Source organism: Vipera berus, assembly GCF_964194415.1.
Source record: "Vipera berus genome assembly, chromosome: 1".
Classification (NCBI taxonomy): Eukaryota; Metazoa; Chordata; class Lepidosauria; order Squamata; family Viperidae; genus Vipera; species Vipera berus.
Genome location: NC_138202.1, coordinates 253,884,969 through 253,900,968, shown reverse-complemented (window position 1 = coordinate 253,900,968; position 16,000 = coordinate 253,884,969). Strand labels below are relative to the sequence as shown.

Genomic DNA, 16,000 nt, shown 5'->3' with positions numbered 1-16,000 from the left:
TGGGACCACAAAATCATAAAAAAAATGAACAAACTAAAATGCTCTGGGACTTTAAAATTCAAACAAATCAGCAACTGCTACACGATACCACCTCGGGCTTAACCACTGTTTATAAGGAAGACAGGAAAGTCTGGATAGTAGTTACTATAGTACTACATGGAGAGAATAGAAGGGAAGAGAAAGAACTGGAGAAAAAAGTCATGAACTATAAAGACTTGCAAACTGAAATAAAACTACATGGCACAAGAAAGCAAAGATAGTACGGACAGTAATAGGTACCTTGGCTGCAATCCCGAAACAATTGGGGTACACTTGAATACCATTGCCACTGACAAAAGCACCACTGGTCAATTGCAAAAGACAAGTTTTACTTGCAACAGGTTACATGCATACATATACTATTAAACAACAACATCTGCCTATCCCAGGTCCTTGGGAAGGACTCAGTAGGTGGACAAAAATGCTAAATCCAGTCTGAACATCTGCCAATCATGTATTCACCATGGTTATGCTAAAATAGCTTTTTTCAAGCTGATCCAGAAGTACTCAGCTCCCTCAAGGCCTAGTCGATACAGAGAGGGCCTGGAATGAGGGAGATATTTTAAAGGAACTCTGCATGAGCAAAGAGAGAGGAAAAAGAGAAGGGCATTAGAGAAACAGGCAAAAGCAACCTGGAAAGAAGCCGCAGGATGCAGTAAAAGTATTAAGAACGCCACCATCCTGCCAAAAAAGGGCAGATTAGAGCAAAACATCCAAAGTATCCAATTTTAATCTTCATTTTGTGTATGTCTCTTAATTAGAAGAGGTCTTTGGCAGTTAGCCCCTTTACCTCTCAATGTGAGAGGTAACTTAACCCCTTCCGTGGACTGGATGATAACTGCTTTGCTCCTTTTCATAGTCCTGTCCAGATTGTCCATAGGGTGCGGCAAAAAAGTCAAGACAGCAGCCACAATAGTGCAATGAAAGCTTAGTCTGTTGTTTTACATATATATGCAACACTTTATTTGCACCATTGGGGCTGCCATCTTGATTTTTTTTTTTTGCACCATACCCTGCAATCACTGCTGCCTGTAACTCTTCTTTATGGGTCATGTAACGCAGCATCAGGAGGAAAAACAAAGTCAAGAGAGTGACTTTGATTATAAATATTTTTTTACACGCTACATTTTAAAGTAGAAGCTTTGCCTGGCCATTCATTGATTTACAAAATGACGTGTATGTTTTCAAAGAAAGCAGCGTATTCTTGGAGTAATATTCAGACAGGTTGTCGTGCTACCTTCTTCACTGCTGGTTATAGAAATAGTGTACCATGCTATTTTAACTCACCAGGGTGAATAGGCTATTTGATAGGACTATTAAATGTCAAGATAAAATAAGGATACAAACCATCTCTTCATGCTTCATGCACCCCAAGGGATGCTTCCTGAAATAGAGTGAGTGGACTCTGCCATCTTGTGGCCTGCTTCAAATTTGCAGATCCATTTCTCTTGACTTAAGATAAAGGTATTCTCGTATTTGTAAGCATACATATCTTGGGGTGTTAAACTCAAACAGGTTAGTTAACCAATTAGTGGATGATATGTCAGAATTGCTCTCAAGGCAAGTGAGGTCACAATTGTCTTTACTGAAACAAAGGTGGCCCTTTCTGGGATGGGAATCCTCTGAAGAGCATCTAAACAGATTTAAATTTCATGAAAAAAAGATAATAGGATGGAATAATGGAATAAATAGAATAAGGAAACTGCCCTTGGATGTTCAGCTTGTGGTCCTCATTAAAAAAAAACACAGTAGAGAAAAAACACCACAACAGTCTAATGTAAATGGAAAAGGAAGTGAAAGAAACCGCAACTAAAAATAGTCAGTGGAACATACAAAAAAAGCCAGGTTTGCTTATTGTTTTGATGAACAACAGCCAGATGAAGACTGTGGCTTTGCAGGAATGCAAAAAGAGCAGGGCTAGCAAGAATAACTTCTACCATCTTTCTTCCCCTTTACAGCTGGCTTTTTGTTCATTTTAGAACTACATTAAACTTATTGTGGTGCTTACATTACAGTTTTGGTATTTCCTACGTTGAACTACAGTAAGGAACAATGTCATGAATTTTCTGCTTAGGCACTCTCAAATTTTGATGAGATGGACAGAACAAGGGTTGCAAAAAAAATAAATGTGTATGCGAACATGTTTACAGTGTTTTTCAGTGAATACAATTTGTTTAATAAGAATGTAGGTTACATTTCAAAGTGGAAAAACACTCTCAGAGTAGTCCAGATCTTTGTAATTTTAATCTGCTTTTATATTTATAATTTATTTTTATATCTGTTTTATTGCATTATAAGCTGCCTAGAGTTGCCTTGAACTATGAGATGGGTGACATATAAATTTAATAAACCCGGATCAAAAATAAAATATTTTAACATAACCTATCAACTTATTACCGTATATTAAATGACATTTTTTTATTGTTATGGACTACTGCATAATGATAAAGAGTTGCACAGCAGCAAAAGCACATGCTAAACCAAGGGCAGTTCTACTAACTAGCCTGAAAGCTATAGTTAAAATAACAATAATTATAAGTGATCTTTGCTAAATTAACTGGTGGGCCTGCTGAGGGAGTTCTAGAATCTGAGAAAATGTTGCATACCCCACAAATGAATTTAGTAGTGAAGAGAAAAAACAAAGGAAATAAGCCAGAAAAGGGGTAATTGACTTGGAAAACTTTGGATATTTTGAAGTGCAACTCCTCCCACGGTATGCTCAAACTAGTGTACCCAGTGGAAATCAAACTATTAAGCATTAGGAGGCCACCCTTCCTAGACATTGATATATTTTTCAGGGTCCCTGATGGGATAATTTTAAATTTGGCCATAACTTTGTTTTTCTCTACCTTTTGTCCATAAAAAGAGTCCTACAAGGAAAAATTAAAAACATCTGTGTGCTGTCTGCTTCTAGAGCTGGTAGCTGAAGTCAAACAAAGGTTGCCTTCAATAAACAAGAAAATGCTTCACTGAACTGTCTTGGATCACTCTTCTTCAGATTGTAGCCTCAAACTGAATATGTTAGCGAGCATTTTATTTTCATGGAGGCATAGTACTGAGCCCACAATGACCCCCATACTTTTGTGATAATATTCTACATCGATATAAGCATTCATGTTCACACACTCACCAACCGTATTCTTCCTGCAGCTGCTGAGGATGTTATTATGATTCGTCGCACAATCAGCCAGATAATCAGACTGGATTATTGTTATTATTTATTAAATTTCTTTGCCACCCATCTCGCTGTGAACTGACAGTTAAGGACAATTGCTATTGCAGGATACTGCATTTGGTTCAAGAAGCGTAAGAGAGTTAAGAGTCTGCAAAAGAGAAAATAGCAGGAGCTGGTCCCTTTCAAACCATTTCAGCGGCAGGAAGCCAAATACCTCCATATATTTTCTTCCTCAGTTCCCCTGTACATTCTCCAGAAGTCCCAACTCTCTTCCTCCTCCACTGTGGAGAATCAGTTACCTCTTGCTTTATGCTTTGTTATGGCCCTACAGCAGAGGTCTCCAACCTTTTAGGCACCAGGGACCGGTTCCGTGGAGAGAGGTTTTTCCGCAGACCGGAGGGTGCGTGGTTTTGTGTGCTGCCTGCATCTTGCAGATGGGGCTTTGCTTGTTTGCGCAGACCGGTTGCTGGTATGCTGCGGCCCGGTACTGGTCCACGGACTGGGGGTTGGAGACCCCTGCCCTACAGGACGTAGTCCATGATGAGCAGATCTGGGCAAAGAATCTCATGTGTCTTCACTCCCACAGAGAGATGGGCCCAAATTGCTCTATTTTGAGCTATTGACTCCCTAAGGTGGGGGTTGTCACTACCATGGTCTTTTTCCCCCCTCCTATGTGTGCAGGTGTTGTTTCATCAAATATACAAGGGTAAAAATGAATATAAGCAACAGCAAAGTCTTAAAACTCAAATGGTAGGCTAGTGGTTTTTTTCTCCTTTCTTTATAGGTTTATAGCCTAGTTCTAATCACAGGTGTCAGAACAGTACAGCTTCTAGAAATTTAAGCAGAGCCCCACTGCCCCAGCTGTCAGGTCCCACAGAATCCAGCTGGATGCAGTTGGGATGCTCATAAGCAAGGGCAGAACGGCAAAACTATCCTACTGGTCAAAATAGTAGTTGGAGGCATAGGTGTGAACAATAAATATTCATAATGCTTTAGGGCAGAAGTCCCCAACCTTTTGGGCATCAAGGACCGGTTCCGTGAAGACAGGTTTTCCATGGACCGGAGAGTGTGTGGTTTTGTGTGCTGCCTGCATCCCATGGATGGGGCTTTCCTTGTTTGTGCAGATCGGTTGCTGGCATGCCGCGGACCGGTACTGGGCCACGGACCGGGGGTTGGGGACCCCTGCTTTAGGGCTCAGGGACACTTATAGGACCATCGTTTTATCAATGATTCTTGGTTGCCTTATAAAACTGGACAGAGTTGTATCCTCCAAGTTCCATCAGTAAAGCAATGTCACCAGACGAGAGTCAAGCAACATGTCTTCTGTGTTGCTGTGGCTCCACCAGTAGAATAGAATCTCCTCCAAAGTCTATACAGCCCTGATTCCGTTAGCTTTCAGGAAGGCAGTGGTGGTTCTGGTTCTCCTCAGAGGATCTAGGCCAGCCGAAACGGTGGCTGGCTCTGTTAAGCATGATGCCTAGTTGATGCAACTGAAGTTGCTAAAGTGTAATATTTCATTTTGTTTTCTTCCTTGACATGGCTGTCTTTTAGTGATACAATATTTTTTTTAAAAAAAACACCTCTTGATTTTTTAAAATTCTCTGTAAGCCATCCAGAGCTGCAGATAGCTGTTTTTGGAAATTAAAATAAGTAACCTGCACTATGCAATAAGCTCTTTTAATCACATTTTATTTATTTGTTTGTTTGTATTCTGCCTTTATTATTTTTACAAATAAAGCAGCAAACATACTTAATGCTTCTTCCTCCTTCTATTTTCCCCACAACCACCCTGTGAGGTGGGTTGGCCGAGAGAGAATGACTGGCCCAAGATCAGCCAACTGGCTTTCATGGTTAAGGCAGGACTTGAACTCATGGTCTCCCACTTTCTAGCCTTAGCCACTAGACCAAATTGGCTTTCGTAAGTATTTTGCTCTTTACTTGCTAGGTTCACCCATGGGCTAAGCCATAAACCATGATTTGGCTGGATTCACTGAAATCAAACTCAGACAGCTAGGAGACGGCGGTCAAAAATGTCAAATTAGTGACTGTGATATTATTGAAGCTTTGCCTATTTTTAATGTGTGTTATCAATCACATCATTGTGACTACCATCTTGACAATTTTGACCGTATCTGTGGACCTAGCAAACAACCTTTACCGTGATACCATATGTGAACCCAGTAATACATCCTGTTGACGTCTACCTCTTATGTTTGCTGATAGAGATGTCAAGAAATTAATTGTATTAGTTCCTTGTTGTCTACACAGCAACACTGATGGTGTTACTGTAGACAACAAGGAACTGCAGCAGCATTGCAGCATGGATGGTGGCAACAGAAATACTCTTTTTGGAGCCACTATGACATAGTTGGTGACAAAGCTGCATTGGCAAGAGTTATGTACTTTCAGAAGAAATGGTCAGCTTTTGCCATGAAGGCATTGATTGCCATTCCTGTTTTTTCCACAGCTTTTTGTGTTTTTGTGTCCACGTGTTTTAAAGCTTTGGCAACTTTAAAACATGTGGACTCCAACTCCCAGAATTTCCCAGCCAGCACATTTTAAAATTTCTAAAATCCCTGCCACAGATACCACACCACCACTAGTGAAGAAAACAGAGAGGAGGAGTCTTAAGATTGTCATGCTAGGCAAACGGTGGTGTAGAACAATCATAGTTAAATATTACAATGTTCAAGGCTGATCTTTTTATTCAAATATTAATTGGATTGTGCCTCAAGTAAAATATAGTATCTGCAGTGGTGTAAAAAAATTCTATTGTAAACAATGAACACTGGGTGGTGCTAGATGCCAACATATGCCTATGCACCTAGCTATCCCCAATGTTTTCCCCTTCATGGATTACTGCCTTGTCGTGGCGAAGGGGCTTGCGTAATTCAGTTAAGCTATGAGCTATGCCGTGCAGGGCCACCCAAGACGGACAGGTCATAGCAGAGAGTTCTGACAAAATGTGATCCACTGGAGAAGGAAATGGCAACCCACTCCAGTATCTTTGCCATGAAAACCCCATAAGGTAAAGGTTCCCCCGCACATGCGTGCTAGTCGTTTCCGACTCTAGGGGCCGGTGCTCATCTCCGTTTCAAAGCCGAAGAGCCAGCGCTTGTCCGAGGACGTCTCCATGGTCATGTGGCCGGCATGACTAGACTAGACTAGACTAGACTAGACTAGACTAGACCCCATGGACAGTACCAAAAGGCACCTGCCTGGAGGAACGTTGTCCAGGAGATCGCGATGGGTCGGACACGACTTCGCAACTAACAACAATCCCCAATGTTTAGTATATTATTCTTGGTGGAGCAGTGGGCTAATGCCTCCTTAAGTAACACCAGCTGCCTGCATTTAGTGCAGGTTCGCATCCCACCAGGCTCAAGGTTGACTCAGCCTTCCATCCTTCCGAGGTAGGTAAAATGAGGACCCAGATTGTTGGGGGCAATTAAGCTGACTTTGTAATAATGCCGCTTGGGGGGGGGGGCGAAAGCCCTAATAAGCAGGCATATGCATAGAATGAAGGCTATTGCTAAGCACATTGGTTTGTGCTTAGATTGTAAGCCGCCCTGAGTCTTCGGAGAAGGGCGGGATATAAATGGGATTAAAATAAAATAAAAATAAATAAATTGGATCAGAGATTGAATATATACCTGGATAATTGAATAACAATTTAAGAACATTAACTTAAAGTATATAACTTTAAAATATTTCAGGATATTATTTCATTGTTGTGTGCAGCTCTGAATTATAAATGTTGTTTTTTTTAAATTGTTTGTTATCTATGGATAAATCTGATTGGACTAGACCAGGGGTAGGGAACCTTGGCTCTTTTATGACTTGTGGACTTCAACTCCCAGAATTCCTGAGTCGGCATGGCTGGTTCAGGAATTCTGGGAGTTGAAGTCCACGAGTTATAAAAGATGATATATTGAAGTGGCTTCAATGTAATGTAGTAAGATGACAGTACAGACCACAGATACTTCCACATTTTCCTGAAAGAAACTTCCTTTCTTTATACAGTTGGTACAGAACATCCAGGTAATCTATGTTTAATTTGCTGCAGGTTATTAATTTTTTTACATTTGTTCAGACTTGATTGAGGGGAGGCAGATAGGTTGCAGCATCAGTCAATACAGATGGATAAATGATCTCATGGGAATAATATCCAGAGATATGGTAGTGACCACTTTAGGCAGAGAGGGATTAACTACAGTACTAGTTGCAGATGCCAGAAAACAAATGCTGGAAATACCAGGGTGTAGAGAGTTTAATTACATTTATTCATTCCAGTGCCTGAAGTTTTCAGGGACATGGCTTTAAAACAGTCTCCTGTGAAGTTTGGAGCTTTCAAACTATCATATCAAATTAAAATGTCCAACTAAAAAGATAAGCTGTGTTAGCAGTTAATGGCATTTGATCTTCCTTGAAACAGACAGGTTAGGTTGGTGGTTTCATCCAGGGTGTTTAGGCAGCCCTTTCCCCTTTACAGAAGCCAACTCCCTTTCCTCTCTCCTGGGATTCAATTTTCTGCCTAGCCAATGAGCTAGTTCAAGACCATTTGAAGGATGGGGAGTTTATACAGGCCTGAATAGGAATAGGAAGGTTCAATAGCCATTGCCAAGGTCTTCAACTTTCCCTCAGTCATCACCACTCATGTTTTTCCTCCCTTTGGTTCATACCTTTTGTTCTTTTGGCAATAAATCGACAATCACTTCAAATCTTTATACTGCAATTTAGTAACAATGAAGAAAGATGTGCATCAATAAGATCAAGCTACTCCTACTGTCATAATTCCATTATTGGTAACAATAATTGAAGCATATGACTTGCTGCTCAATATTCAGTGGCGGGGGGGGGTTAACATTATTTTTATATAGCACGGCTTCTATACATAGCATTTCACAAACAATACATTCAATACATTCAAAGGGTCCCTGCTCCGAGAATCTTATAATCTATTCTAAATCTAAAGCACAGACAAAAGCAAAAAAAAATAGTAGTAGTAGTAAACGTGAACAGAGGAAGTATATGGAAACTTTCAGAGAACTTGCCTGCCAATGTATTGCAACGAAAACAAAAGTTGTACAGTATACTAAATTAGGATTAGCCTTCATGCATCTGATTAAGTTGGGTTCTGGTGACTTATTTTAAGGTGCAACAATGCCCCGGATGTGATTATAATGATTGCATGAAGTTTTTAGTTATAATAAGGTCCTAGATTGTTCCAAAGCCTCTCTGAAAAATGACATGAATTCTCACGTATCAGAAACAAAAAGATAGGTACTAATTTTGAAATAATGGAGTCAGATATTTTTAGATACTGATAATTGGGATCAAGGATGCCTGAGATGAATGCTGAGACAGTTACTATATTTGGGAAATGAATTGCTCTTTCGATATTAAATTTATACACACCAAATTATATTTAAGTAAGTTTAATGTAGTACCAAAATATAATACAGTAAAGGCCATGATTTCTAATGATAAACACTTTTAAAGTAATCTATTATTACTTTCACTCATTAAATAAAAAACCTTTTATAACTGGTTTGTATGAAGATAAATCATTATTTTAATCGTGGGATAGAGGCATTTTGTGCAATGGCTGCCATAAATCTCACATATTACAGGTGTTTCCCTAATTTTTCAATATTTGCAATCACAATAATTATACTAATAGTTAAATACCTTCCCTCACAAGTACTAAGGCTGGGTTAGCCTCCTGCAACAGCTGCGCACTCCCAGGGCTGGACTGATTGCTCCACAGAAATGTATAAAAGAGCTCAGAAAGAGTTGCCTTATTCAGAGGGTGCAAAGCTGTGGAGCAATTTACCTGTAATGTCATGCCAATCTACAGCACGCTAATCACGCTTCATCCCTTCCTGCCGTTTGCTTGCAATGAAGGTCATGCTTTGAATGCTTATATTTCAATAGAATGTAAGCATTGTTTTTGTCTGGTTGGGAGGCCACTGGCGTAAAAATTCCAGATGTGGGGAAAAAAAAGTTGGTAGAATCTCTCCAAGCTTGGAGTTGGGTGGTATCAATGTGCTGCTCAGTTCCTTGTCATGGGAATCAAGCGATGCTGTGAAATGCATTGACAGTGAACAAATCTCTCAAAGAGCTAAGCCAGCTTGAATTATTTGAAAGATGGTTTGTTTTTCAAGAGAGAGAGAGAGAGAGAGAGAGGTAGTGTATCCAGGTATGGGAGGGTGAGAAAAAGAAATAGGAAAAATATGATACATATTAATATATATCTGAAGGTTATTTGAGGGACCACCCATTCTGATTACAGCTGCCCCTTCCACCAGATCTAGCAGAAAGGGTATGCTGTGGATCATAATATTAATATTTGTTTGTATATATTGTTTTTAGCTTTGTTATATGTCACTCAGTCACTTGTCTGAGAGATGGATGGCTATATACTATAAATATGATGAATAAATAAATAAAATAGGAAACTGTATCACTTTAGCATATTGTGGCAGCAGAAAAACAGAAGCAGTACACACTAAGTGGCCATTGGAATACTGCAAATCTATGCAACACAGGGGATTTTGTGAATATACGGTATATTAAATTTTCAATTGCTACCTAAAAGAAAACAATTTTTAAAAATCAAGGATACTCCAGGTACATTTGCATATTTTATTTTTCAACAATAGAACAGAGATTGATAGATTCAGAATATGCATTTAATATTTCCACCTCGTATCTTTTATTTGTGCAAACCACAGTGTGATTATGGCCAATAATAAATATGTTTTATCTATTTTTCCAGTCATCATCAATTAAAAGGAAATTTTTATTTGGTCAATGAAGTTTTCGTGCTAGACTAAATAAAATTATATCTATAGATTGGTATTCAAGGGGGGCAGTAAATAATGCTGTAGTTTTTAACACTAACATAAAGTGTCAAGTTAGTTAATGCGCCTCTTTAAAAATGCTCTTTTTCTTTTCAGTTACTCTTTATTTTTAACTTTCTGGCTGCAGCTTTTTTTTGCTCCGATCCCCATCTTTCCAGTATTGCTCTGTCTGCATTTCAGTAAGTCGCGAGATAGTACGTTGAAAGGCAAATATCTCTTCCTCTCCCGTAAACATAGAAAGTGCTTCAGCTGAATCCTAGAGACACATAAAAATAAAAGTACAGGAATTACTGGAAAAAAAGCCATCGTGGGCTCCTTCTTCATCGTGGATCCTCAGTTATGAAATTCCACTGCACAGCAACCCAAAGAATTCTTTAGTACAGATCGCCCTGGTTTAGCAACCATTTGCAGTTAGGACAGTCATGAAAAAACAACTTTATGACCACTCCCTGCATTTGTGACCTTTAGAGGTGTGTAAAGAATTTAGTGACCACTTAACAATCAAGTTGCCAGTCCCAATTGTGGTCATTAAATGAGGGCAACCTATAACAAAGAGGAAGGCACATAGGCCAACAAACCAACTTTGCAACTGGATCTTTGGCTCAAAGGGGAGCCTCACCTGTATCCAGATCCAGGAGACAGCCCATCTCAACTTACTCCAATTTCTGAAACATTAACAGGAAACCCTAACCCTAACCCAGGGGTGTCAAACTCAATTTCACTGAGGGCCGCATCACCATTGCAGTTGCCCTCAAGGGGCCGGGTGGGTATGGCCAGGGTGGGCGTGGCCTACTGGGTGGGCGTGGCTAGTGTGTATGGCCTACTGGGTGGGCATGGCCAGCTCTACATCGTTCCCATCAAGGGTGCCTATGGGGGCCTGGGCAGGAGTGGGACAGATCTGAGGGTCTCTGGCAGAAGGAGGGTCTCTGGGCCAGGGCCAAGGCAGTGGGGGCCGTTCCGTCACTGTTTCCAGGATGGCTTCGTGGGCCACATGAAACCACTTCGCGGGCCGGATCTGGCCCCCGGGCCTTGTGTTTGACATGTCTACCCTAACCACTCCCATTACTTTCTAAACACTCCCAAACTTTATTTACGTGTATTTGGTTGATGTTTTACTTGTGTTTGTATGTATAATGTGTTTTTATCAGTGTTGTATATCAGCGACTGCATGACCTCTATAGATGTCATACGCTAAATAAATAAATAAAACTCCCCTTACCTAACCTAACATTACCTAGCGTCAGGAGGGCAGAAATGTATAAATGTATCCATGCCTTTGTTTTTTACGCTTCACTAGAATGGAATTACCTTTCAGGTAAGCAAGATGGTTAGAAGGGCCAAATCCCAAATTTCACAGGAAACAGTGGAGAGGGTGTCAGGTATTAGGGTTTTTTAAACTTCTTTTACAGAGAATGTAAAAAGAGAATGAGGAGGTTAGAAAAACAGAACAGTTGTGTGCAGGTAAGAACCCTGTCACGTAAACAACTTTATAAAAGAGGTCCTGCACGACAGTGGGCAAAGACCGCTGTGGCAGTGAATATACAGTTGCAAGAAAAAGTATGTGAACCCTTTGGGATTATGTGGAGTTTTGCATGAATTGGCCATAAAATGCGCTCTAAACATCATGCAAGTCACAACAATAGAAAAACACAGTCTGCTTAAAATAATACTACACAAACATTAGCTGTTGTCATGTTTTAATTGAACATAAGATGGAAACATTCACAGTGCAAGGTGGAAAAAGTATGTGAACCTTTGGACTTAATAACTGGTTGACCCTCCTTTAGCAGCAATAACCTCAACCAAACGTTTCCTGTAGTTGCAGATCAGACCTGCACAACAATCTGGAGTAATTTTGGACCACTCCTCTGCACAAAACTGTTTCAGCGTAGCAATATTCTTGGGATGTCTGGTGTGAATCGCTCCCTTAAGGTCATGCCACAGCATTTCAATCGGGTTGAGGTCAGAACTCTGACTGGGCCACTCCAGAAGGCGTATTCTGTTCTGTTGAAGCCATTGTTTTGTTGAATTACTTGTATGCTTTGGGTCACTGTCCTGTTGCATCACCCATCCTCTGTGGAGCTTCAGTTGGCGGACAGATGGTCATACGTTTTCCTGCAAAATGTCCTGATAAACTCTGGAATTCATTTTCCCATCAATGACAACAATCCATCCAGGCCCTGAGGCAGCAAAGCAGCCCCAAACCATGATGCTCCCTCCACCATGTTTTACAGTGGGGATGAGGTTTTGATGTTGGTGTGCTGTGCCTTTTTTTCTCCACGCATAGTGTTGTGTGTTTTTCCCAAACAACTCAATTTTGGTTTCATCTGTCCACAGTATATTTTGCCAGTAGTGCTGTGGAACATCCAGGTGCTCTTTTGCAAACTTCAAACGTGCTGCAATATTTTTTTTGGACAGCAATGGCTTCCTCCGTGGTGTCCTCCCATGTACTCCATTCTTGTTTAATGTTTTCCTTATTGTAGATGTGTCAACAAAAATGTTAGCATGTGCCAGACATTTCTGTAGGTCTTTAGCTGACACTCTAGGATTCTTCTTTACCTCATTAAGCATTATGCGTTGTGCTCTTGCAGTCATTTTTACAGGACGACCACGCCTAGGGAGAGTAGCAACAGTGCTAAACTTTCTCCATTTGTAGACAGTCTGTCTTACCGTGGACACATGAACATCAAGGCTTTTGGAGATACTTTTGTAACCCTTTCCAGCTTCATGCAAGTCAACAATTCTTGATCATAGGTCTTCTGAGAGCTCTTTTCTGCAAGGCATGGTTCACATCAGACAGTGCTTCTTGAGACCAGTAAACCCAAAACAGGTGTGTGTTTTTAAAGGGCAGGACAGCTGTCAGCAACACATCCAATATCATCACACTGATTGGAGTCAAGGTTGGCTCACTCCTGGCTCCACTTAGCTCTTGGAGAAGTCTTTAGGCTAGGGGTTCACATACTTTTTCCACCCTGCAGTGTGAATGTTTACATGTTATGTTCAATTAACACATGACAACAGCTAATGTTTGTGTAGTATTATTTTCAGCAGACTGTGTTTTTCTATTGTTGTGACTTGCATAATGTTTAGAGCACATTTTATGGCCAATTCATGCAAAACTCCACGTAATCCCAAAGGATTCACATACTTTTTCTTGCAACTGTACATCCATTGCTCTCTCCATTGCCATGAACAAAGCCTGTCCCAAACCTGCTGGGACTGGGGCAAATTGTCAGAAAGGATCATCTGAGGATAGAGCTGTCTGGTCTCCAATCCAAAGCTTGACCTTCCCACCAAGGTGTTCCAGAATATGTGCTATATGGTACTTTCCAGGAAAAATAATAATCCCCTTTTGCGTTTGCTACCCTGTCCTTTCCAGTGAATGAAATACATATAGAAAGGGAGATACATGAAGGATTTTAAGGGCATTTTTAATTGCCTTTGTCCTGCCTAGAAAGTTTTCAGAATTGCTTTATTCCGTGTCAGGGTTACGGTCCCCACCAAATTGGAATACGGCCCTAATAGCAATAGCGTCTGAATCCTTTTGTCTTCCTTTTGCATTTCCATTAAATCAACAAACCATCAAGATGAAAAGTTTTAAAATTACACTGGAAAAAAAAACATTGGATATGGTATATGAAGGGAGAAGAGATTTTAAGAAAACATGAAAATATTTTAAACATTTTATCCAAAATTTCTATTGGAAGCAATTAGCTAATATTTCAGAACAAATCCCAACTTTTTTTTTTAGTAATTATCAATCTTGATTAGAAATAGCTTTAAGTTGAAAAGTACATTGATTACATTGGTTCTGAATAATACTGAGAGTCAATCTTTGTCAGTAAGTTACTATCTATGTCACTTTTTAAAAATCCTCTGAGCTAGTTAAGTCTGGCATTTTTATCATATCAATGTTTCAAAAAAACCAAAAAGCACCATAGAAACAGACCTACCTTTGTTTTCCAGGAAAAAAAAGTGTTTCTCATCCACAAACCATCCCTGGAGATTTCAAATGGTGGCCAAACAACCATTGGTTGAGAATTGCTCAGAATTCCTCCTCTGAGCAAAGGGTTAGATTCAATAGCTTGATGACACCCACAAACTCTAGGGTTTGGGTGCAAAGTCAGCTAAAGACTATACAGATAAAGGTCCAGGCTCTCTTGAAGAAAGCCAATCGTATAGGTATCGTTTTGGAGTTCTGTGGCCCTGATGACCTTTACCAAGAAAGGCACAGGAGAGTGACTGAAACAATCCTTTTGTAACCTTTCAGCAGCTTAGCAAAAGAGTACTTAATGCCCAGTAAATCTATTTTCATTGGTAAATGCTGATAGTAATTTTTCATTTGCAGCAGTTAACTCAAGAATTCTCACTCTGCAATTAATATATATATATATATATATATATATATATATATATATATATATATATATATATATATATATATATATATATATATATATATATATATATATATATATATATATATATATATATATATATATATATATATATATATATATATATATATATATATATATATATATATATATATATATATATATATATATATATATATATATATATATATATATGTCAAATGCTTGTTAACTATTTTTAGATTACCTTGCTAGGCCCCAAACATGGGACAAATCTTTATTTCCTGTGTCAGCCTAACCTGAAGGCCATCGACAGGCAGTAGTCACACCGGTGACAGCTCATATTTGTGTAAATTTTAAATTGCTAACAAAGAATTAAGGGAGACTGATATGCATTTCAAACTTATTAGTTTTCATCAGTCAGCCATACCCTTCTGAAGTTCGAACCTCAGAAGGGTATGGCTGACTGATGAAAACTAATAAGTTTGAAATGCATATCAGTCTCCCTTAATTCTTCGTTAGCAATTTAAAATTTACACACACACACACACACACACACACACACACACACACACACACACATATATATATATATATATATATATATAAGGGACGCGGTGGCTCAGTGGGTTAGGACGCTGAGCTTGTTGATCAGAAGGTCGGCAGTTTGGCGGGTCGAATCCCGAGTGCCGCGTAACAGAGTGAGCGCCTGTTACTCGTCCCAGCTTCTGCCAACCTAGCAGTTCGAAAGCACGTAAAAATGCAAGTAGAAATATAGGTACCACTCCGGTGGGAAGGTAACAGCGTTCCGTGTGCCTTTGGCATCTAGTCATGCCGGCCACATGACCACGGAGATGTCCTTGGACAAGCGCTGGCTCTTCGGCTTTGAAACGGAGATGAGCACCGGCCCCTAGAGTCGGAAACGACTAGCACGGATGTGCGGGGGAACCTTTACCTTTATATATATATATATATATATATATATATATATATATATGGATCCTTGGTTTTTCGGGTTTTTCCCCGCGTAGAACTAGAGGTGTAGGCGCAACGTTTCGACGGAATCCCATCCGTCATCATCAGGCTTTAGCTTCCTTCTTCTGGGAGAAGCATGTGGCTGTTTGTTCCTCTTTTTTAAACTGCCAGAGGAACAAACAAAAAAGAGGAACAAACAGCCACATGCTTCTCCCAGAAGAAGGAAGCTAAAGCCTGATGATGACGGATGGGATTCCGTCGAAACGTTGCGCCTACACCTCTAGTTCTACGCGGGGAAAAACCCGAAAAACCAAGGATCCACATACAGGCACCCGCGAAAACCTCACTCAGAAAACACACACACACACACACACACACACACACATATATATATATATATATATATATATATATATATATATATATATATATATATATATATATATATATATATATATATATATATATATATATATATATATATATATATATATATATATATATATATATATATATATATATATATATATATATATATATATATATATATATATATATATATATATATA

At 39.4% G+C, this 16,000-nt stretch overlaps 1 protein-coding gene across 2 annotated transcripts in view; it reads right to left on the bottom strand.

Annotated features, from left to right (window-relative positions):
- Positions 1-9,848: 9,848 nt before the first annotated feature.
- Positions 9,849-16,000, bottom strand: part of AFG1L (AFG1 like ATPase) — a 72,953-nt gene continuing 66,801 nt past the window's right edge. For both annotated transcript variants that reach the window (XM_081313858.1, XM_081313859.1), the window contains exon 13: positions 9,849-10,336. In XM_081313858.1, coding sequence (XP_081169984.1) covers positions 10,190-10,336 — 147 coding nt within the window. In that variant the 3' untranslated portion in view covers positions 9,849-10,189. The remainder of the gene's footprint in view (positions 10,337-16,000) is intronic.